Here is a 25,627-nt window from a genome sequence, read left to right as displayed (position 1 = left end):
TAGAAAATATGGATGAAGCAATTTAATAAGAACAAATAATAAATCAAAAATCTTGTAAAACAATTAAAAGGCAAATGACATTAATTCAAACAAACAAATGAGAAAAGCAGTCATTGTCACTTGCTCACGAAACTTAGAACTCCAGTAATTACTTTTAAAAGCTGATCCCTATCCCAAAGCAATGAAATACAATGCATATATTGTACCCAAAACGTAATACGGTGAAGTGCACGGCAGATCATTAATAATCAAATTAAATGAAACACTTGAGGAGTAACGGGATCTCTCTGCCTCTAATTGTTCCCACTGGAACGTAACCTCTAGGAGAGCAGGGCGAGGTCTATTTGGCCACTACTTTAACTCCGGCACCTTTAACAGTGCTCTGCACAGAGATACAAGATTATTTGTTTAATAGAGGTATAATCACTAACGTGAATTTTCTGGGACGAAAATATACTTTATGAATTTGTTTCCCACCCCCCCCCCCCCGCAAAGAATTTAAGCAGCAGAAAATGACAGGCATACAGTCACTATTTCATTATTATGGAATCTTCCTAACACTCTCCACGTAATACTTGTACAAAAAGTATGCCTATTGTAAACTCCTAAAAAAACTTGAATTGACTTGGAGCTAGAACCAGCACTGCTCTATCCTGAGATTGACCTTTTTCACCGTTTTTTTTTTTTTTTTTTTTTTTTAATTGTGGCTCTATGCTTGGGAGAAAAAACAAAAGTGTCAACATTACTTCAAAAGTTAGGATTTGTTCTGCTTTTCCTGTCTCCCAGGGGAAGGGATGAAATTTCTTTTAAATCTTGGGATGCTCATATTTAGACCTTTCTTAGATTTTTCTTACATATACATGTGATCACCATTTCCATAAGAACACAGAACATATTCCTTTCTTAATAGGCTTTTGTTTATAGAAGATTCTAGGTCCTTTTATGTGGGAAGCGATAAAACCGTTTCACCGCCAACGAATTTTAAATCACAACCTGAATTTGAAACTGACCACAAGGAATACTTGCACGGTTCAGTACTTACTTCAAGTTGATCCAGACCATCGGTAGGCGTATTCAAAAATGCCAAGAAAGAATGCTGTGAGTCTCGGTGCTCTATACCTAGAAGACAGCAGCAACTGTTTTTTAAAACTAGAACAATTTAAACTCATTCTCACGGATAACCTTTCCTGTCTGAATCTATTAAGAGCTGTTCACAAACGACCTCATTTTAAGGCTGATCAGTCCTATTAACTCTACATTTTTAAAAAAAAACGTATTAATGTTTCTTGAAATATCACTTAACAGTTGATTATTATCAGTCTCCATGACACGCTTGTTTCCTGACTTGAGTTCTCGAATTTCTTTCTTTTCCCTTAGAGTACATTAAATCGTGGTAGGGTTGAGAGACTCTTTAAAATATGGTTCTGTTTTTTCTAAGCTAATTTATCACCAAACAAGGTTTCTGTTTTGAAACACTCTTACTGCACAGAGTATACACTAATATACATGACCTCTTACAAGAAAGTAAAGTAGTGATACAACAAATGTATTTAGTTATGAAAAATCGGTTGTCAAGGCCTCAGTCTGATTTCAGGTATTGTTTTATTGACGAAATGAGGCACTCAAACCCTCGGTTTTCTCAGATGAAGTTTTAAAAGTTTCCGCATATTTCTTCACTGTGACATTAACTTTAAATGCGTAATTTCCAAAATAATTCTTAAAATATACAGGCAATGATAAATGCTAGCAATCAAGCACACCGTTTTGATTTCCATACCCTTAGGAAGTTACATCCACTAATTTGTGTGGTTTTCACAATAATCTCTAGCAATATACCACGGATGCCAGATGATGTACTACGTTCAGAAATTCATCCAATCAATACGTATTTACTGAGAGCCCATTAGGTGCCAAACCTTGTCCAGATACTGGCATATACTAGTAAACACGCAGAAAAAACCATCTCGCCCTCGTTATGTAAATATCACATTATATTATTTAAGCAGTAGAGTACGTTATGTTACAACATAAAGTGAAATTTGATTATTCTGCAATGTTCAAAATCCAAGTACAAGGGGCAGGTTAACGTGTCTTCATAAAGCAGAGCGATAGACTTGAGTTACTTCTTTCGCAAGTTTAGATCCATGCTAACAATGACGCCACCAATGACACCAGAGTCATACTCTGCACTGGTGTCTTTTCTGTACAGACTGCCTTCAGGGCTACAGGTCCTACACGTCTTATATATTCTTTGTCTTCTGCTCACTAAATAGTGCAGCTCCCTTCCACCATTCATGTCTGAAAACTCAGCTTGAGTCTCATTTTGGTGAGAAGCCCTGTGCTCAATCTGAATTCCTAATCCGCTTTTTCTGGGTTCCTTCCTTTCTTGTTCACTAGGAAATGCCATCAATAAAAAATGTATTGAACATCTGCTATTTTTAGGGTTTTTTTTTTTTCATGTCAAATCCTTCACGTGTATGATACCCTCTCCTCCACAACTTTAAAGGCAGATACAGAGACCCAACCATCAGCGTGCGTCACACGACCGAGAAGTTAGAGGGAAGCATAACGTAAAGCCGTTAATTCGTCCACTATTTGATCAGGAATACGGACTTTGTCAGGATGGTGGATTTCTAATAACTGGATGTAAGAGGATCCCTTCACTGGGAAAATAACATTCTGAATGTCTTTGTATTACATCGTCACATTCTGAATGCCCACATTATGGAAAGAAAGTTGAGGAAGTCCCTGTAATGGAGCTCCCGAGCTCTCGGGAGTTCCTGTTCATGTTAAGACTCATTAATGCTCAGGCAATGCCTTCAGGAAAATGGGAATGGATCCTGAGAAATCCCACAGGGCAGGCAACTGAAGAGCCAGACATGGAAGAAAGCAATGGAGTGCCCCAACAGTTCATCCCTGAACTGCCTTTTAACACCAGATTAATCTTTGGTTACTTCATACACTGTCCCTCAACTACCCCGGGAGTGAAGCCCCCTACAACATCTGAAAATAGTGTAAGGTATATTATAAAAATAATAGTTTTTTCCGATCACAAAAATATTATTTGTGTAACAGTCCGTGGCTATGGAAAAACGGTCCAAATTACGGCAAAGTGAGTTTTTCTGTTACTACGAAATTCTTTAAACAATGCATATTGAGCACAACAAAATGACTCAGAGACCAGGCTAGTGCACGTGTGTGTATGAGGTGTGTGACGTGAGCATACACATATCCATCAGTGAGCGCCAGTGCTGCTGTGTGAATAACTCCCCGACCCGCGCAAGACGCTGACGCTCGTGCGACAGAACGGATTCAGAACAGAAGCAGCCCTGATTGATGCAAAACACATTCTCATACCCTTTTCAGATCTAAGCTCTTCAGTGTCCTTTATTAGCTGCTCGATTTCTGACAGTAGCTCCAAGTTCTTCTTCTCGGAGTCTTTCAGTTTACTTCAATAAGGGAAAAAAAGGAAAAACGTCATTATTTTTATCGCCGGTTAGGGAGCCATCCTACAGTAAGTACGTGGTTGGAGTTTCTTGGTTTCCGTGTCAGTCATGGCAAATCAGGGAAGCGCGAACCACTGCAGGGCAGACGAATCGGCCCTGTCACCTACTCTCGTGCAAATAAAGTGTTACGGGAGCACGGCCAGGCCCGTCCGTTCACGGACGGTCCACGGCCTCTCTCGCTCTATGACAGCGGGCTGAGCAGGCAGGGACCCCATGTCCCACCAAGCCTGAGACACCTTGGATCTGGCCTTTCAGAGAAGACGCTGACTTGGAGCTAAATGATTCAATTTTAAAATGTCCTCAAACCACAGGTCAAATTTAGAATTTGGTGAGGCTCTTTTACACAGAGCCACAGAAGTGGAGCATTTTCACGAGCGTGTCTACAGTTTTTGGCTTTGCTCACGGTCCCGTGTCCCAGGCGGGAGAAGGCGGCGCGCGCTCGGTCCAGGTACAACCTGGGGAACCGCACCCAACGGCGCTTTGGGCTCGAGACGACTCGCCGGCTCCGGAAAGCGTTCTCTCCCGTTTTCGGTGTCACACGAGCACATTTAAGCAACGCGTACTTAATTTATGTCTGGATTATTCATAACAAGAGTTTATAATTCAGCTGGGGTGCCTGACCTCCGATTCGATTCGGAATATGAGCGATTACAGTCGAAGCACTAAAAGGCTTCACACCGTTAGACACTGAATTTATGGGACCATATTTCTTTTCACGATCGAATGCCTTTGGGACTTTGCTTTCCAGCACCAAATGGATTTTTCTATTTATATGTTGATTTGTGACCAGAACTTTCTATTGTTTCTCTGACTTATTCTTGAACCATGTTTATATCCCATCTAATTAAGATTTTCATTGTATCATTTATTTCTTCAGAGTATAATTTGCTCTACTGTTGTGATGAGGATTGAAGGAAAATATTCATCAGGTAATTGTCTCAGACTGTGGAGAGGATATACTTTTTGTACTACATAAAAGAACAGCAAAAACAGTGATAATTAAGATATGTTTACCATTATTAAATTTATCATCAAGAGAACCTTCATTTGTAAAAGATCTATGGCAGAGTGATAGGTAGGGGCTAAAATACTTCTAGACCAACTTAAAATAATTCTAGGAGAGTCTATTCCCCAAGCTTACCATTCTGTGATGATGTTAGCTGCTTTAACTTTATTCAACTCTTCTTGGATGGCCTGTTTAGCTCTTATTTCTGCATCGAGGGCCGACTGCAACTCCAGTCTAGCTGACATGTCCAGTTTTGCAAAACGACGCATCTTCCAGGGCATATCCTATCAAATAATATGACTGGTTTTAGCTCCGTCCTATTTTATCCCTAACATTCCAATTCGGGAGTGCAAATAAATTTGGAAACTACTTAAAGGCATTAACCTTCTCTAATAACACAACAGGGCCGAAAGGCGACTTGTGACAATGTATCATTTTTCACTGAATTCAGAAATAGGTGTAGATTCACATACAGATGAGTTTATTTTTCGTCATTATTACCAACAATGGCTACCTACTGCAAATTGCAGGGAGGCAGTGATGTGCCATGATTTCCCAAACTGGCCAAGACGTGGACTCGTTGATTTCTTGGGAGAAACTTCACAGTGGGCTAAAGCCTAGACAGACCCACCCAAGGTGATCACTCTCCCCGCAAAACCGCTGAGCTTACTGTTGCTCGTGCACCCAGGCTGGAATTTCTTAAAGCTTCCAACTCTTCAGTCATTTTAGAAGCTAAGGCCTGCAGATACCCTCGTGCGTCCTTTTCATCACTGACCCTGGAATACAATACGTATACGTATACGGACAAAGCACAAAAGTAAAACAAACAGAAAATCTTCAGTAAGATATAGGTCGTTTTCAAAGCATCCTACAAGAAATGAAAGTGATAACAATTTAAACATATATATATATATTTTTAAATATAATTTATTGTCAAGTTAGCTAACATACGGTGTATACAGTGTGCTCTTGGTTTTGGGGGTAGATTCCTGTGATTCATCGCTTACATACAACACCCAGTGCTCATCCCAACAAGTGCCCTCCTCGATGCCCATCTTCCATTTTACCCAATTTAAACATATTCTTAAATATCTTCTTTCAAAAGGTCTCCCACAGCACTCCTGCCTGTCAACAAGTGGGAAAAGGTTTGCTGAACTGTTCAGTTATCTACAAATTAAAGCTGGTCACATTTATGAAAGTTCAAATTACTTATATCTGATAAATTGGTAAAATTTCACCCTTGAACTGCAGAAATAATACTCTTTTAATCTAACATTAATCACACACACACTTACATGACTTCTAAAGAGTATTAAGATTTTTCTGGCACAAGAACAGACACTCAGATCAATGGAACAGAATAGAGAACCCAGAAATGGACCCACAAACATATGGGCAAGTAATCTTTGACAAAGCAGGAAAGAATATCCAATGGAACAAAGACAGTCTCTTCAGCAAGTGGTGCTGGGAAAACTGGACAGCGACATGCAGGAGAATGAACCTGGACCACTTTCTTACACCAGACACAAAAATACACTCAAAATGGATGAAAGACCTCAATGTAAGACAGGAAGCCATCAAAATCCTCGAGGAGAAAGCAGGCAAAAAACCTCTTTGATCTTGGCCGCAGCAACTTCTTACTCAACACGTCTCCGGAGGCAAGGGAAACAAAAGCAAAAATGAACTACTGGGACCTCATCAAAATAAAAAGCTTCTGCACAGCGAAGGAAACAATCAGCAAAACTAAAAGGCAACCAACGGAATGGGAGAAGATATTTGCAAACAACATACCAGATAAAGGGTTAGTATCCAAAATCTATAAAGAACTTACCAAACTCAACACCCAAAAAACAAATAATCCAGTGAAGAAACGGACAAAAGACATGAATAGACACTTCTCCAAAGAAGACATCCAGATGGCCAACTGACACGTGAAAAAATGCTCAACATCACTCACCATCAGGGAAATACAAATCAAAACCACAATGAGATATCACCTCACACCTGTCAGAATGGCTAACACGAACAACTCAGGGAACAGCAGATGTTGGTGAGGATGTGGAGAAAGAGGATCTCTTTTGTATTGTTGGTGGGAATGCAAGCTGGTGCAGCCACTCTGGAAAACAGTATGGAGGTTCCTCAAAAAACTAAAAAGAGAACTACCCTACGACCCAGCAATTGCACTACTAGGCATTTATCCAAGGGATACAGGGGTGCTGTTTCGAAGGGACACACAAACGCCCATTTTTATAGCAGCACTATCCACAATAGCCAAAGTGTGGAAAGAGCCCAAGTGTCCATCAATGGATGAATGGAGAAAGATGTGGTATATATATACAACAGAGTATTACTCAGCAATCAAAAAGAATGAAATCTTGCCATTTGCAACTATGTGGATGGAACTAGAGGGCATTATGCTAAGCAAAATTAGTCAGAGAAAGACAAATATCCTATGACTTCACTCATATGAGGCCTTTAAGAAACAAAACAGATGAACATAAGGGAAGGGAAACAAAAATAATATAAAAACAGGGAGGGGGACAAAGCATAAGAGACTATTAAATATGGAGAACAAACAAAGGGTTCCTGGAGGGGTTTTGGGAGGGGGGACAGACTAAATGGGTAAGGGGCATTAAGGAATCTACTCCTGAAATCATTGTCGCACTGTATGCTAACTAACTTGGATGTAAATTTAAAAAAAAAAAGATTTCTCATTAATTGGATTCTGCCATTTTATCTTACAAAAACAAAACATACCCTTTTTAGATGTACTGAAGTATACTACATTTAGAAAGTTTAAAGTAGAATATTCTGTGAAAATCAGGGTTATCTTGCAATAAAGCTCCTCTGTATTCTAAAATGGTCAATAAAATAACAAAGGGAAACAGTTAAAGTTGACTGAAATTCGTAACCGTCTTAAGGCTACCTTGACTGATGCAACTCTTAGGATCTTAGATAGGTTTTTAAATTTGGGCACATGGGTGGCTCAGTTGGTTAAGCATCTGACTTCAGCTCGGGTCGTGATCTCACGGTTCTGAGATTGAGCCCCGGATCAGGCTCCCTGCTGTCAGCACAGAAGCCTGCTTCAGACCCTCTGTACTGCCCCCTCTTGGACCCTCCCCCACTCTCTCACGTGCTTTCTTTCTCTCTCTCTCTCTCTCAAAAATAAACATTAAAAAAAGGAAATGTTTTCAAATTATATTCAATAAGACACACTCCACATTTCAGAATTTATCAAGAGAAAGCTTGTGTTTTATTACATCTCCTTCAAAACCAGGGCAAGACTAGGGTCCGGACTGCCAGCAGATGAAAATCTACAAAAGAAGGTACCGTGCTCACGAAGAATGAACAACACTGGTTTACAGAAAGCTGTAACTGCACAAAGGAATAAAAAATGGAGTTGAAATTTGCAACGTCTACAAGTGTATTCTAATACGCTCTGGGGAACACTATTTGCCTTTGTGAAGGCTGGCTGTTCTCATAAATAAAATTCAGGCCACTGAATAGTAATAAGGAAAGTATATTTCAGGTAAATCAAGATGTATCTGATGCATACAGCCGATGAATTTAAACCTTGAACTTTGTTTTAGCGGCTTTTAGAATTTAAACTCCCCAGGAGTCAAATTCATGTATCTATATCTGTGTATCTTAAAGAGGCCCCTGACAAGGGATCTGCTTCTCTCAGATGGGATGCTGTACTGGAGGACCAGAAAAAGAATCTAATGCTAAAAGCGATAAAATCGCTGTAAGACGTTGCCCCGCCGAGTCAGTTACATATTTTTAGGCTCTATATCCATGTATATAATTTCATTGCCTTTTAAAGGAAAATGGCTTTAGAAAATAGTAAGAACGCTATGTAGGAAGCTGTTTCCTTCAAATTTCTTTAACTCTGGACACCGCAACGGATCACCACCTTTTGATTTCATCATCTGACCTACAGTATAAAGAGTAAGTGGGGATGAAGGAAGATGACCCCTTCTAGAATACAAAAAAGACACCTACATGGTGGCGATAAAGAAAACTACATTATCGGGGTACCTGGGGCTCACTCGGTTGGGCGTCCGACTTCAGCTCAGGTCACGATCTCGCGGTCCGTGAGTTCGAGCCCCACGTCGGGCTCTGTGCTGACAGCTCGGAGCCTGGAGCCTGCTTCCCATTCTGTGTCTCTGCCCCTCCCCCGTTCTTGCCTCCCTCTCTCTCTCTCTCAAAAGTAAACAAATGTTAACAACAACAAAAAAAGAAAACCACATTCTCATTTAAATGGCTCCTGGGCGTCCAGCAGTCTGCTTCAGTGTCTAGCACAGCTCAGTGATCTGGGTTTATGCACATTCCAGGAACTTAAGAAGTCCGATGTGTTTCGTTAACTCTGGAAATCAGATACGTTAACTTTTTTTTTTTTTAACGTTTATTCATTTTTGAGAGAGAGCGAGGGGAGGGGCAGAGAGAGAAGGGGACAGAGGATCCCAAGCAGGCTCTGCGCTGACCGCAGACAGCCGGATGAGGGGCTCAAACTCATGAACCATGAAATCATGACCTTAACCGACTGAGCCACCCAGGCGCCCCCTGTTGTTTAACATTTTAAATAAAAAACAATCTCTTGTAATTTTGTTTTTATTTACACCTTGAGTACGTTCACATTCCCTTACTCCTGTGGTCTCCCGTTAAGTCTCAACTTTTGATTAAAATTAGGTCCATTTTATTAGCTACAAAAAATTAAGGAAGGGAAGGGTTAAAGAAAAAAAAAAAAAAAACTTGGTCAGTTACAAACTCCTGCCACTTAAGTTCCACTGGGCCTCAGGTCTCCTACAACAATTCCTTTTCAGAATCATTGCTATCTGTTTCCAACCTCAAATCCTTAAAATTTCACTCCCCCCAGCCCAACACTGTCTTGCCCTTTGACTGTCTTGTCTCCCTTGACAGAGAGGGAGACACAGAATCTGAAGCAGACTCCAGGCTCTAAGCTGTCAGCACAGAGCCTGACGCGGGGCTCGAACTCATGGAGTGTGAGATCATGACCTGAGCTGAAGTCGGATGCCTAACCGACGGAGCCACCCAGGCGCCCCTGAAACCACAGTTTATTAAAATAACTACTGAACTACAAAAGTCCAGTTTCAGTCTATGTTGTTATTCTGGCATATCTAATCCTCTCCTCCCAAATTCTTTGCAGTAATTAATCCAGAAATATTTATTAATACTATTATGCGGGGACATACCTGGAGACAGAGAAGATATCTAAAATACGGTCCTTAAAAAGTTGGGGAGGTAGGACATACACAGTAGGGTGACTAAGTGCTTGATTCCTGAGTCAGACCCAGAAACAGATTTCTGGGTTCAAATCCTAGCTCACTGCTCATCAGCTCCGGGACTTGGACTAAGTCATTTACCCCTTCTAACTCTGTTATCCCTACCTATGAAATGGGAATAATAATCCTACCTCATAGGACTGTTGGGATAACTAAAAAAGAATATTGTCCAAGTGAATTTTCAACTCAATGCCTGGAATGTAGTATGTTGTAATCAGTATAAGCTATTACTTCACACAAATGAACATTAGTGAATGAGGATTATTTCAAGTAACATGAGTGAATGTAAATAAAGGGAAATAAAAGTTTTATTACTGAAACCCTCTGCTGATTATGAAAACACTTTCCTGGTTGTCCTCTGTGTCCTATATGCTGCTCTCACTATTATCCTTCTTTTCTCCTTAGAAAGATCTCAACGTTAATGGCTTTATTGACTAGAAATTAAATCCCCAAATTTATATGTTTAACCTTAACGTTTCTGGAATGTTTCCAAAAGCATATTGGAAATCTGTAGCCAGATGTCTTAGGGTGAGCCCAGTCTGAAAACAATCAAAATTGACTTTATCTTCCTCGAAGTTGTTTCCTTCTCCTGGCTTTCCTATTTCAATGATATCATCATTTTCTTAATCTCTCCAACTCAGAATTTTGGAAATACTAATTCTTCATCATCTCTTGTCCTTAATTCATAATTATAAGAATCCTATAGATTCTTCTCCCATAATATCTTCTCCATTTGTTCAGTTTCCCCCAAACTCCCCTCTATTTCATCCTGAACACCACTATAAAGAGTTGCCTTCCTAATGCATCATCTAATCAATGCCATTATCCTTTGCAAAAACCTTCTCTCCTTCTTATAAAGATCAAATTCTTACCCAGTATTCATGGTAACTGTATGGTGGTAACTTTACTAGTCTTATTTCCAATCGCTTTATATGGAACCTCCAATTCAGCCAACCTAAGTATAGGACTCTTTATTAACCTCAGGGTTTTCAGCAAACACATTGTAAGTTCAACTGATTACCCCCAGCTTTCTTAAGCACCCCAGTCTGAGGTGATTCTCTTCTACACTCCTATAGGAAAATCAGTATTGTATGATATGTAGAGCAACTTACATTTAAGTCTTGTAACTAATCTCCAAATCCAGTCACATTAGTTTTTAAACTTTTAAATGTTATAAGCTGCTTGAAGGCAAAGTCCTAGCTTTTACAGACCACCCTACCGCCTATTTATACCGGAAGAATGCAGCAGATGTGAGGAAATGGGTTTTAGACATCACTCTTAGGGACTAGACTATGACTCCGAGTTTTTTTTGTCCTATCATTTCAAAGAGAAAGAGCGATGTATTCTGATGAGCCAATGGTGAGCACTGCACACAGTGATGAACAACAAGGTCTCCCTGCCCTAAAAGGTATTCTTTCATAGAAGAGGGATATTTCATAGGAAAGGTGGAGGGGGCAGAGTAAGGGGCCATTAGAAATGCATCTAACTGAGGTCTCACATACAACAGCACCTGTTCTGTTTTAACACCATTACTTTGTCCAACGGAAACATTTAAAATACCATATATTACAAACTCCTAAAACCTTGTTTGGGCATCGCCTCATTTTTGTTGAAGTTCTAGTTTAAATTCCAGTTTGTGAACTTACAGTGCTACACTAGTTTCAGGCGTACAATACAGTGAGACACCACTTCCCTACAACACCCGACGCTCCTCACGACAAGTGCCCTCACTCTCCGCCGCCTAGTTCACCACCCCCCCACCCCTCCCCCCTGGTAACCATCAGTGTGTTGTTCTCTAGTTAACAATCTGTTTCATTATTTGTCTCTCTCTCTCTCGTTTTTCCCTTTGCTCGTTTGTTTTGTTTCTTCAATTCCACATAGGAGTGGGATCATATGGTTTTTGTGTTTGATTGGCTTATTCTGTTTAGCTAATACTCTTTAGCTCCATCCACGTCATCGCAAATGGCAAGATTTCTTTCCATTTCACAGCTGATATTCCTCTGTATATGTATACCACATCCTCTTTATCCATGCATCGGTCCAGAGACATTTGGGCTCTTTCTGTAATTTGGCTAATTGTTGATAATGCTGCTGCAAACATAGTATGCATATATCCCTTTGAATTAGTATTGTTCTACTCTTTCGGTAAATACCTGGTAGGGTGATTTCAGGATCGTAAGGCAGCTCTATTTTTAACTTTTTGAGGAACCTCCATACCGTTTTCCAGAGTGGCTGCACCAGTTTGCATCTGCACCAACAGTAGACAAGGGCTGCTTATTCTCTGTATCCTTGCCAACACTTATTTCCCGTGTTGTTGATTTTAGCCATTCTGACAGGTATGAGATGGTATCTCACTGTGGTTTTAATTTGTATTTCCCTGATGATGAGTGATGCTCGGCATCTTTTCATGTGTCTACTGGTTACCTGTATGTCTTCTTTGGAAAAATGTCTGTTCATGTCTTCTGCCCGTTTTTAAAATTGGATTATTCATTTCGGGGGTGTATTGTAAGTTCTTTATGTATTTTGGATACTAGCCCTTGACAGAATATGTCATTTTCAAATATTTCTTCCCAGTCTGTAGGTTGCCTTTTAGTTTTGTGGATTTTCTCCTTCACGGTGCAGAAGCTTTTTATCTTGATGTAGTCCCAACAGCTCATTTTTGCTTTTGTTTCCCTTGCATCAGGAGACATATATAGAAGTTACTATGGCCAGTGTCAAAGAAATTACTGCCGGTCTTCTCTAGGATTTTGATGGCTTCCTGTCTCACATTTAGGTCTTCAATCCATTTTGAATTTATTTTTGTGTATTGTGTAAAAGAAAGTAATCTAATTCCATTCTTTTGCATGGACTTTCATTCTTTTTCATTCATTCTTTTCCAACACCCATTTGTTGAAGAGATATTCTTTTTTCCATTGGATATTCTTTCCTGCTTTGTTGAAGATTAACCGACCGTATAGTTGTGGGTTCCCTTCTGGGTTTTATATTCTGTTCTATTGACCTACGTGTCTATATTTGTCTGTATTTGTGTCTATATAGTTTTTGTTATTACAGCTTTGTAATATAACTTGGAAGCCTGCAATTGTGATGCCTCCAACTTTGCTTTTCTTTTTCAAGATTGCTTTGGCTATTTGGGGTCTTTTGTGGTTCCATATAAATTTTATGATTTTTTGTTCAAGCTCTGTGAAAAATGCTGTCGGTATTTTTATAAGAATTGCATTAAATCTATAGATTGTTTTGGGTAGTACTGACATTTTAACAATGCTTGTTCTTCCGATCCATAAGCATGGAATGTCTTTCCATTTCTTTGTGTTTTCTTCAATTTCTACATCAATGTTTTATAGTTTTCAGAGTACAGATCTTTCACCTCTTTGGTTAGGTTTATTCCTGGGTATTTTATTATTTTTTGTGCAATGGTAAATGAGACTGACTCCTCAATTTCTCTGTCTGCCACTCCATTATTATTGGTGTACAGAAATGCAACATGTCTGTATACCAATTTTGTATCCTAGGACCGGCAGGTTTTTGGTGGAGTTTTTTGAGTTTTCTACGTATAGTATCATGTCATTTGCAAATAGTAAAAGTTTGACTTCTTCCTTGCCGATTTCGATGCTTTTTATTTTTTTCTTGTCTGACTGCTGTGGCTAACACTTCCACTATGTTGAATAAAAGCAGTGATAGTGGACATCCCGTCTTTTTTTTTTTTTTTTTTTACTACAGAGGAAAATCTCTTACTAGTTTTTCCCCATTTAGGATGATACTAGTTGTTGGTTTTTCATAAATGGCCTTAACTATGTTGAGGTATGTTACCTTTAAGTCTACTTTGTTGAGGGCTTTTATCATGAATGGATGTTGAACTTTGTGAAATGCTTTTTCTGCATCTGCTGAAATGATCATATGGATCTTAGCCTTCCTTTTATTAATGTGATGGATCATGTTGATTGATTTGAGAATACTGAATCGCCCTTGCAAGTTGGGAATAAATCCCACTTGATCGTGGTGAATGATTTTTTAAGTGTTTTGTTGGATTCAGTTTGCTAGTATTTTGTTAACAATTTTTGCATCTGTGTTCATTAAAGATACTGGGCCTGTAGTTCTCTTTTTTGTGGTGTCTTTATCTGGTTTTGGAATCAGGGAAACCCTGGCCTCAGAGAATGAATTTGGAAGTTTTTCCTCCTTTTCTATCCTTTTGGAATAGTTTGAGAAGAAGAATAGGTGTTAACTCTTCTTTAAATGTTTGGCAGAATTCCCCTGTGAGGCCATCTGTTCAAGGACTTTTATTTGTTGGGAGTTTTTTGTTTTGTTTTGATTACAGATTTGATTTTTTTGCTAGTTGTCTGTGCAAATTTTCTATTTTTTCTTGTTTCAGTTTTGGTAATTTTATGTTTTTAGGAATTTATCCATTCCTTCTAGGTTGTGCAACTTGTTGGCATATAGTTTTTCATAATACTCTCTTATAATTGCATTTCTGTGGTGTTGGTTATGATTTCTCCTCTCTCGTTTGTGATTTTATTCATTTGGGTCCTTTCTCTTTTATTTCTGATAAGTCTGGTTAGAAGTTTGCCAATTTTATTAATTTTTTCAAAGAATCAGTTCCTGGTTTCATTGATTTGTTCTACTGTTTTTAAGTTTCTAGATCATATATTTCTACTCTAATCTTTATTATTTCCTTCTTTTGCTGGCTTTAGCCTTCATTTGTTGTTCTTTTTCTAGCTCCTTTAGGTAACGCATAAGGTTAAGTTGCTTGAGATTTTTCTTGCTTCCTGATGTAGGCCTGTATTGCTATATACTCCCCTCTTAGAATTGCTTTCGCTGAATCTCAAAGGTTTGGACTACTTTCATTTTCCTTTGTTTCCATGCATTTTTAATTTTTTTCTTTTATTTCCTGGTTGACCAACTCATTGTTTAGTAACATGTTATCTAACCTTCATGTATTTGTGGTCTTCCCAGATTCTTTCTTGTAGTTGACTTCTAGTTTTGTAGCATTGCGGTCACAAAAGGTGCATGATATGACTTCAATCTTCTTGAATTTGTCGAGACCTATTTTGCAGCCTAATATGTTATCTATTCTAGACACCGTTCCATGTGCACTTGAAAAGAATGGGTATTTTGCTGTTTTAGGATGGAATGTTATGAATATATCTATTATGTCCATCTGGTCCAGCGTGTCATTCAAAGTCACTGTTTCCTTATTGATTTTCTGCTTAGATGATCTGTTCACTGCTTGCTGTAAGTGGGGTGTTAAAGTCCCCTACTATTATCGTATTATTATTGATTAGTTCCTTTATGTCTGTTATTGTTTTATGTATTTGGGTGTTCCCATGTTTGGCTCATAAATATTTATAATTGTTATACCTTCCTGTTGCATTGTCCCCTTTATTATAACACCCTTTTGTGTCTTGCCCTTGTTACAGTCTTTGTTTTGAAGTCGACTCTGCTTGACCTAAGTATTGCTACTCCTGATTTCTTTCTTTTTAAAATTTATTTTGAGAGGGAGAGAGTGTGAGTTGGGGAAGAGCAGAGAGAGACAGGGAGAGAGAGAATCCCAAGCAGGCTCCACGCTGTCAGTGCAGAGTCTGATGCGGGGCTCACCCCCATGAACCATGAGATCACAACCTGAGCCAAAATCAAGAGTTGGACGCTTAACTGACTAAGTCACCCAGGCGTCCCCAATCCAGCTTTCTTTTGACATTCATTTGCATGATAAATGTTTCTCCATCCTCTCACTTTCAATATGCAGGTGTCTTTTGGTCTAAAATGAGAATCTCTTGTAGGCAGTGCATAGATGGGTTATCCATTCTGACACCCTAAGTCTTTTGATTAGAGCAGTTTATTTAGAAAGTAATTATTGATAGATATGTATTTATTGCCATTTTATTACCTGTTTTGTGGTTGTTTCTGAAGATTTTCTCTGAACCTTTATCATCTTTCTCTTTTACGGTCTGATTTTAACTGATATCTTTGAATTTCTTTGCCTTCATTTTTTGCATGTTTATTGCTGGTTTTTGATAGATCGTTATACCATTAGGTTTGTATACAACACCTGCATACAGCAGTCTATATTAAGTTCATGGTCGTTTAAGTTTGAACCCATTCTTTTCTTCTCTCCTCCCCACGTTTTAGGTATATGGTGTCATATTTTATACCCTCTTTTGTGAGTTCCTGGACTGATTTTTTACAGAAACATTCATTTTTACTGCATTTATGTTTCCTACCTTTATACTATCACTTTTGGTATCTCCTTTCCACTCAGAGTTCCCTTAAATATTTCTTGTAGAGCTGCTTTAATGGTCATGAATTCCTTTAGTTTTTGTGTGTCCAGGGAACTCTTTATCTCTCCTTCTATTCTGAATGACATCATTGCTGGACAGAGTATTCTTGGCTGCATATTTTTCCCATTCAGCACGCTGAGTATATCATAACACTCCCTTCAGGCTTGCCAGGTTTCTGTTGCAAAATCTCCTGCTAGCCTTTTGGGTTTTCCTTTGTACATTACTGACTTATTTTGTCTTGCTGCTTTTAAGATTTTTTTCTTTAACACTGTATTTTGGAAATTTAATCACAATATGTCTTGATGTAGGCCTGCTTTTGTTGATTTTGATGAAGAGTTCTCCGTACCTCCTGGATCTGGATGTTTGTTCCCTTCCTTCCTTCTCTCTGTCTACTAGAACTCCTATAATACCAAAGTTATTACATTTAACGGAGTCACTGAGTTGCCTAAGTCCGCTCTCATTTTGCATATTTGAACTGCTTTCAATTACTATGCCTTCGTCATTCATTAATTCTCCTGCTTCTTCCAGCCTGCTGTTCACTGCATCAAGTGCATCAAGTGTGTTTCTAATCTTGTTTATTACACTCTTCATCTCTGATTCTTTAACTCTTTTATCTCTGTGGTAAGGGTGCTACTGATGTCCTCCATTCTTTTCTCAAGTCCAGTGACTATCTTTATGATTGCTACTCTAATTCTCCATCAGACATGTTATTTACATCTATTTTGCTTAGATCTCTGGTCACGGCCTTATCTTGTTCTTTCATTTGGGACAAATCCCTGGTCTTCTCATTTTGTCTAAATCTCTGTCTGCTTCTGTGTGCTAGAAAAGCCAGTTATGGGGCGCCTGGGTGGCTCAGTCGGTTAAGTGTCTGACTTCAGCTCAGGTCATGATCTCGCTGTTTGGGTTTCAGCCCTGCGTCGGGCTCTGTGCTGACAGCTCAGGGCCCGGAACCTGCTTTGGACTCTGTGTCTCCCTCTCTCTCTGTCCCTTCCCTGCTCGCTTGCACTCTATCAAAAATAAATAAACATTAAAAAAAACTTAAATTAAAAAAGAAAAAAGAAAAGCCAGTTATCTCTCCCGCTCTTGAGAGTAATGGCTTCATGAAGAAGAGGTCATATAGTGCCCAAGGCCTGGCACTTCAGGGAGTGTCCCCAGTGTGTGCTGTGTGTGCTCTGCTGCTCTGTTCTGGTTGCTCTGTCCTTGAGGCCAGTTGTCTGCAGAGGCTCTCCTTGCCTGCTATGGGCAGAGTTTAGTCCCTGGCCTAAATGTGGTGAGTTTTAGCCAGTTTTGCTTTGATCTGCTTGTGAAATGGGACCTCCACTGGAACTGAGGCCTTGCAAAACTCTCTGGTTGGGAGACGTGGTATGGGCAAGGGTTTGTGCTACCCTTCTGGCACAAAGGGGCTGCCACAATGCGGCTAAGGTAAGCATGATCGAGAAGGGCAGTCCCACCAGAGCACATGGGGGTGGGGCTTGGCGTAAAAAAAATTTTTTTTAAATGAAGTGATGCTAGAAATAGGAAGATGGCAGTGGAGTAGGAGGACCCTAGGCTCAGCTCATCCCGTGAATACAACTAGATAACTATCAAATCTGACTAAATACCCCAGAAATTCACCTGAAAACTGACAGAACAGACTCCACAGTTAAAGAGAGAGAAGAGGTCACATTGAAGAAGGTAGGAAGTGCAGAGACCTGGTCTAGGGGAGAAACGAATCCTGACTGCTGCCGAAGGGAGGGAGCCATGGTCATGGAGAAGGGTGAGAGAGAGAGGAGCACACAAGGGAACTCATAAGGAGAACATCTCCCCACAGCCATTGGCTTGGAAAACAAGAGGGACTAAATTTTGTGAGTTCTTGGAACCAGCAGAGCTTGAAGACTGGAGTTTTAAAGGTCAGTGGGAAATAGAGCCTGGAGGGCACTGCGCTGCTCTTGGAGAGAAGGCAGGCCAACAGCCTGGAGATAGATGACCTGGAAACAGTGATCTGAAGAGCCCCTAGGGCACACAGTGGGGAGGTTATTTGCTCTTCTTGGAGTGTAGCCCAGAGAGACCCCATTCATGGAGAGACCTCTCCGAGAACAAGAGTAGCTGGCTGGCACCATCTCTCCCCAGCCCCTCAGCATAAACACAGAGCCACCTGTGGGAAGATACCGGCCGCCTAACCACTAACCCTTTCCAGAGTTTACCTTTAAAGCTTATTTCCTTTACTACTAAAGCTTATTTCCTTACTTCTCATTCCATCTGAACCCATCATGCCTGTCACTAGAAAAAATTAGTTGTCTAGGAACTCTGGCTTTGGCCAGATCATCTTTGTTTTCTGTAAAGTCATTTTCAGCAACAGCTTAATTATAAGTTTGATTACAAAATAATGTAGTTACAAATGAAGAGTCATAGTTTTTTTGTTTGTTTGTTTTGCCACCACCAGTTCCAAGTAGTTAAGAGTCATAATTTTTGATATTATTATTTTTTTAATTTTTTAATGTTTATTTTTGAGAGAGAGAGACAGAGCGTGAGCAGGGGAGGGACAGAGAGGGAGACACAGAATTCGAAGCAGGCTCCAGGCTCTGAGCTGTCAGCACAGAGCCCAATGCAGGGCTCAAGCCCCTGAACAGTGAGATCTTGACTTGAGTCGAAGTCGGCGCTTAACCGGCTGAGCCACCAGGCGCCCCGACATTATTTTTTTAAGTTTATTTATTTTGAGAGAGAGCATGTGCGTGCATAAGAGGGGAAGGGGTGGCGGGGAGGGAGAGAGAGAGAACCCCGAGCAGGCTCCATAATATCAGCACAGAGCCTGATGCAGGGTTCAAACCCACAAACTGTGAGATCATGGCCTGAGCCCAAACCAAGAGTCAGATGTTTAACCAACTGAGACACCCAGGTGGCCCCGTAATTTTTGATATTACAAGCTTGGCTAAAAATTACAATGATTTTGCTTTAGAAATGTAGACTTGATGACAAGGACACAAATTAACCATTAATGAATCATTAACTGTTGGAACACAACCACATTTCCACAATTTGGGCATTTTTGTTTAGATATGCATTTAACGGTCACATTCATAAGCCAAAGGTGAGTGAACACAAGAGTTCTGTAGTTAGGCCTTTATCAAAATACTTGAGTCATCTGGGTAAGATCTCTTGCAGTGTTTATTCACTTCTGATTTTATTTAAGATGGAGGGTATGAATCTGCCGTAAGGTAGGAAAATGGAAAATGATGCTTGAAGAACCAAAATAAGAGTATGAGAAACTAAAATTCCCACCAAATGACTGGTCTATAGATACATAAAGAAACTAGTTGTTTTCATGCAAATTAAGCATCCATGATGTGCCAGAAAGAACCAAAAGGTTGAAAAGTAAATATAAAAAGTGAAGCCACCTATTTTCATTACAAAATAAAGTCCCTATTGGATTCAACTTTCTTCATGTTTTATAAAAATATACACACTTTTACAAATGCCAGAATCGCTTAATGAAATAATGTGAAAGTTACTAAGGTGATTATTCCAAATTAAATCCTAAGAGCTTAAAGAATAGTTGATAATATGAAACTGTGACCATTTAAGGTTTTTACGGTGCCATGTGTGAATCAGTCTGTGGTATACGAAAGAAAGTGATGGCACATCTTCAGGCTCGAAATTCTTCTCCGGGCCGTCTGTTTCTTAAAATAATCGCAAACAGCAATTTTGGTCTTACAAAGGAATTCTTATAGCTAGTGAATGAGTTTCTTCAGTTTTTTTTAAGGACCAACTGTCTTAGAATAACCTTTTCTTTTCTTTTCTTTTCTTTTCTTTTCTTTTCTTTTCTTTTCTTAGAAACACCAGTTTTCAATGAAGCTGTGGAAGGCGGACACGGGCTACTTGTTGCATTGGGGAAAAGAGGAACAGTTGAAAATATACAAGAATACGGATCGGTAATAAATAACAGGTCAGTAATAAAATTATGCTTCTCAGGGAAAGTTATTTGTCAAAGCGATAAAATAAGGGGGAAAAAATACCCATGTTAGTAGCCTTGCGGAATTCACGCCAACTTGGCCGTGTGTCTAAAATCACCCACAAAAACACACTGAAACAAGTACTCACCACTGAATGATTTCCGTGATTTGAGCTTCCCAATGTGCAACCGATTCTTTCTTGTCTGCCAGGTCTTTTACCTCCTCTTCTAACTGCTGGTTGCGTATACTTAAGTTCTCATACAAGGTGGTGAGCTGAAAGGCAGTTTTAAGACACGTGTGACTTTTACGAACAGGAATGTAAGGTGCCCAGACACCTCTTGTTAAATTTGATAACTCACCATATTTCGCTAAACACTGATGGTCTTCCTGATTTCTTATTAGGCACCCTTCTGGTCACTGAATTTGGAAACATCAAATATTTTCTCTTCCTGCTTTTGCTTTTCCCCTACTCCTTGTGCTAAACTGCTTCCCTCTGCAAACCTCCAGTTGCCTGAAAACTCCCCAGGTTTCACTGATAACAACATCTCTTGGTTTTTTTCTTGATCTGAAAATCTCTATGTCATCCTTTTTAAAAAATAGAATCTTATAAAGAATTTCAAGCATATGTAAAAATGGGACAGTGTAAGTTAATTCCCATGAGCCCACACCCAACATCAACAATTATCACCTTGATGCCATTTTATTTTTTAAACATTTTTAAAATTTATTTTTGAGACAGAGAGAGACAGAGCATGAATGGGGGAGGGTCAGAGAGAGAGGGAGACACAGAATCTGAAACAGGCTCCAGGCTCTGAGCTGTCAGCACAGGGCCCGATGCGGGGCTCGAACTCATAGACCATGAGATCATGACCTGAGCTGAAGTTGGAGGCTTAACCGACTGAGCCACCCAGGCACTCCCGATGCCATTTTATTTGTATCCTGTCTTCTTCCTCCCTCCTCCCGTATTATTCTGCAGCAAATACCAGACATCTATAATTTTACCCATATATATTTCTGTGTATATCTCTTGCAAATAAGGCCCTCTCTTTCAAAATATAAGCACAGTGTTATTAAATTTAATGAGTTTCCTTATTATCGTCACATAGGTAGTCACTTCAAATTTCCAGTTACCTCAAAAGATCAAAACACGTTAACAGTTTATTAAATTGAATCATGTTGCCAACAAGTAAACACAGATTTATGTTCCCTATGTCCTTTAAGTCTCTTTTATTTATACCAGGGACCAGGTGGTTTAAGTGGGAGACATTTATTTCTCACAGTCCAGAGGCTGGAGAGTCCAGGATCAAAGTGCCAGCAGATTCAGGGTCTGGTGGGGCTGCCGCTGCTGGGTTCACAGATGGCTGTCTTTTGGCTGCCTCTTTATGAGGTGGGAGGCCTGAGAGGGGTCTCCGGGGTCGCTTTCATAGGGATAATAATCCCATCAGGAGGGTTCCACCCTAGGCACTAACCACGACCCACAGGCAGAACCTCCTCATACTATCGTATGAGAGGTTACGTTTCAACATGGGAATTTTGGAGGGTCGTAAACATTCCAGTCTATAGCAGTTCCCCTCCAGAACTTTTACTTTTCTTGTAATTTATTTGTTGAAAAAAGTAGGTTGTTGGTCTTGCAGAGTTTTGTAGTCTCAATTTCTGCTTTCATTTTTGAAAGATTTTTTTTTTGATGTATAGAACATTCTAAGTTGGCAATAATCATCCTCCAGCACTTTGAAAATGTCATACCTTTTTATTCCCTGTTTTTATTCCTGTTTGATTTCATTTTTTTCTGTTGGGAAGTCAGCTTTCGGTTTAACTTTTACTCGTTTGAATATAATGTGACTTTCTGCTCTGCTTTTAGGATTTTCTTTAGCTGCAAGTTTTTAGCCGATTTTCTCTGATGTTTCTAAGTGGGTTTTAGTTTCTATTTATCACGTTTAGCATTTGTGGCATTTCCTGAATTTGTATGTAAATGTTTCTCATAAGGTTCGGAAAATTATGGGCCACGTACTCTTCACATACTGTTTTTGCCAGTCTCTCTGTCCTTTCCATCTGGGAAAGCAAATATTTGTACGTCAGTTCTTTATACCATGTCCCCTAGGTTTTTGTCCTCTTTTAGGTATTTCCATCCTTTCTAATCTCTACCCATACTTTAGTCTGAAATTTTTTTTTTTACTTATCCACTCTTTTCTTTGGCTCTTTCCAATCTGCTGTTAAAATCTTCTATTGGGCATCGGTTATTTTAGTTTTTACTTCTAGAGGTGCTACTTGACTCTCTTGTATACATTCCAGCTGTCTGCTGAAATTCATCACGTTTCCTATTTTCTATCATACAGTTATTTTAAATTTTCATTTATGAAAATTCTCACGGGAATCTCTGTGGGTTTATTTATACGGACTGTCTAGTTTTTTTTTTTTTTCATTTTTTCTTTCCTTATTTTGTTTTTGTGATTATATTTTTACTCTTGGTTTTCAGTGATGCAGTTGTATCTCCTAGTATGCATGGTAATTGTTTAATGCATGCCACACATTTTATATGAAAATTTTAGAGGTAATTTGAGGCTCGGTATAATATCCCCCTCCTTAGACCCAAGATAGGTCAGGTACTGCAGGCTGGTTTTCAGTCATTGAGAGTGCTCATCTCTTTCCAGTTCACTCTTACTCCTAAAATGTAGCCTTTCAATGAGTCCAACGGAAAGCTTGTATTTCTCTCTCCAAACCCGTGAGACTGTGGAATACTGTGCTCAGCTTCCTGGCTCCTCAGCTACTGCTTTCCTATCAGCAAATGCTTCAAGGAAAAGCAGCACCGAGTGCTGGGCTCAACACCCTGCACTGCTCCGCTATGGGATCTTGGTCAGTAAAGAAGGCTGCCCTCTTCACTCTCCAATGCCTTGCTGCAGATAAATACAGTGGGAAATTAAAACAAGTAAAGAATAAATCCAGCTCTTGCGGAGGTGGTGGGTATGATGCAAGTTAATCTGTCCTATCAGAAGCAAAAGTTCCTGCTTTAATACATTTTTTAAAATTTATGATAAAATATTTGCATTCAATTTTTATCTCATGGTTACATTTTCTCTGATAAATGGTCTCAAGCTACATTAGTTAGTATTCCTTTCTTGCTTTTTGGTATGTTTTATAGAGATACTGTGTTCATTTCCTTTCGATTACTCAACCTGAAGGAGATGAATTTTTCCTACAAGAGCTATTTACAGGTCTGTGGAGATTAGGGGCCTGGTGATGGTTAATTGTATGTGCTAACTTGATTGGGCCACACAAGGTACCCATACGTGATCAGGGCGTGTCTGTGACAGTGCCTCTGGATGAGATTAACACTTGAATCAGTAAACTGAATAAAGCAGATTGCCCTCCCTAACATAGTGGGCCCATCCGATCAGCTAAAGGCAAGAACAAAAAGATTGACCCTAGTGAGTCAAATCTCCTCCTGTCTCAATGCCTTCAAGCTGGGATGTTGGTTTTTCCTGCCTTTGGACTCTTACTGAAACAGCAGCTCCTCCCGGGGTCTCAAGCCCTTTGGACTCAGACAGAAACTACACTGTAGGCTCCCCTGGGTCTCCGGGCTGCAAACTGCAGGTCTTGGGATTGTCAGCCTCCATAATCAGGTAAGCAAATTCCTTACAATAAGTATCTTTACACATACGTGTGTGTGTGTGTGTGTCTGTGTGTGTGTGTATGCATGTGTATGTTAGGTTCAGTTTCTAATACAGGCTAAAACCATGTTCTAAGTCAGGGATCTGCAAGCTTTCCAGTAAAGCATTAGATAGTATGTATTTTTGGCTTTGTGGGCCACATGTGGTCTCCATCACATCTTGTTCTTCTTAGAAAAACCTACTTATAAGTGTAAAAACTCTTCTTAGTTCATGGGTCATAAAGAAACAGTCTGAGAGCCGGATTTGCCTACAGGCCACACATGCCAACTCCTCCATCTAAATGTATCAGCAATTCTCCTAATGACCCAGGGTTTTTCTCGCGTGTGTTTTGGCCTATCCTTCTGTGAGAGAGAGACACTTAAGACACAACCCAATGCGGTTTCATTTCTTCCACTCTACCAAAGGAACACAGCTGTAATTCCCTGTTTAACCCTACGCCCAACCTCATGGTCTTCTCAGAATGAAATGGGGTCCAGAGAAGCTATCAAGGCCCACGTACACCCTCAGCTGCCTATTAAGAAGGGATTTAAGTTCCGTACCTCAAGGGATGCCACTTACGTCTGAAAACGTACTTTACCGGCTCTCTTCTTTTTACAGATTTACTGAGGTATGATTTACCTGTAATAAAACTCATCCGTTACAAGTGTATGGTTCAAAGATTTTTAATAAATTTAAGCAGTCGTGCAACAACCACCACAATCCTGTTTTGGAACACTTCTGGTACGAGAAATTTCCCCAGTGCTGGTTTGCAGTCAATCCTGGCTCCCACCCTGAGTTCCAGGCATCACGGATCTGTTTTCTGCTTCTCTGGTTTTGCTTTTCTTAGCAATTTAATACCTCATCATATTATTAAGGTTCAACCACAGTGTTGCACGTATCAGAAATCCATTCCTTTCTACAGCTGAGTAGTAGACTATCATATGGATAATAGGAAACCTTATTTGCCTGTTCATTAGTTGGTGGGCATGTGTATTGTTTCCAGTGGTTTGCTTTTGGGAAGAATGGTGCTATGCACATTCACATACAAGTCTTGAAAAGGGCTCTGTTTTTAATTCTCTTAAATAAGTAAGTAGGAAAATTTCTGGGTCACGTGGTAAGTGTAAGCCTAACTTTCTGAGAACTTTTGAAACTGTTTCTAAAGTGGCTCTCCCACCTTCCACGCCTACAAGCAGCGTGGGATTTTCAGTTCCCCCACATCCTTGCCAACAGCAGGTATGGTCATTCTCATGGATTCTGTTCATTCTTGAGGGTGTACAGCTGCACGTGACCGTGGTTGTAACTGGCATTTTCCTGACCACAATGAACATCTTTGCACGAGCTGATCTGCCATTCATAGGTCTTTCATGAAATGTCTGTTCAAAAACTTTCCCCATTTTTTTCAATGGGTTGTTTGTATTTATTTCTTATTAATGAGTGTTAAGAGTTCCTTCTCCATTTCAAGTACGTTTCTTCTGCAGATGTGTCTTTCGCCCCTTAACGGGGGCCCATCTCTCCGCTCGTTCAGACATTCCTTCACTTATCTCAGCAATGTTTCAGAGCGGTCTTCCTCCCCTTACTTCCCAGAGTTCCGAAATCATTGTTTTTGACAATCGTGTCCACCTTGAAATGTTTCTTTTCTTGAGAGGATTCATCAATCTCTTCATGTTAGCCTAGCCAGAAGTCTACCAGCTGTTTCTGAAGTTTCTTCTGGCAGATGCAACGTCTTCGCTAATTCATTCCTACAACACACCTTTTTTGACAGCCCTTCCAACTAATTTGTGAGTGACGTCGACTAGATGTTTGCAGGAAGGAGAGGAAATGCAGATTTTGCACGGCTATGTTACAACACCTACAAGTGGTTTTAAGTAGATTTGTTTAGTATTACTCAGAGAAATGCTAATATTTTCATTACTACTGAATAAAAGCATGGACTCTGGAGCCAGACTGCCTGTGTCCAAATTCCGTTTGGC

At 39.8% G+C, this 25,627-nt stretch overlaps 1 protein-coding gene across 1 annotated transcript in view; it reads right to left on the bottom strand.

Annotated features, from left to right (window-relative positions):
- The window catches only part of CDC42BPA (CDC42 binding protein kinase alpha), a 316,152-nt gene that overhangs the window by 60,673 nt on the left and 229,852 nt on the right, over window positions 1–25,627 (bottom strand). Inside the window, 5 exon segments of the mRNA XM_053909423.1 lie at window positions 1,043–1,119; window positions 3,358–3,449; window positions 4,648–4,796; window positions 5,183–5,288; window positions 20,162–20,286. Coding sequence (XP_053765398.1) covers window positions 1,043–1,119; window positions 3,358–3,449; window positions 4,648–4,796; window positions 5,183–5,288; window positions 20,162–20,286 — 549 coding nt within the window.

The sequence above is a fragment of the Panthera pardus genome, unplaced genomic scaffold, assembly GCF_024362965.1.
Source record: "Panthera pardus isolate Hobbes unplaced genomic scaffold, ASM2436296v1 HiC_scaffold_21, whole genome shotgun sequence".
NCBI classification, from domain to species: Eukaryota; Metazoa; Chordata; class Mammalia; order Carnivora; family Felidae; genus Panthera; species Panthera pardus.
This window is presented reverse-complemented; position numbering and strand designations above follow the sequence as displayed.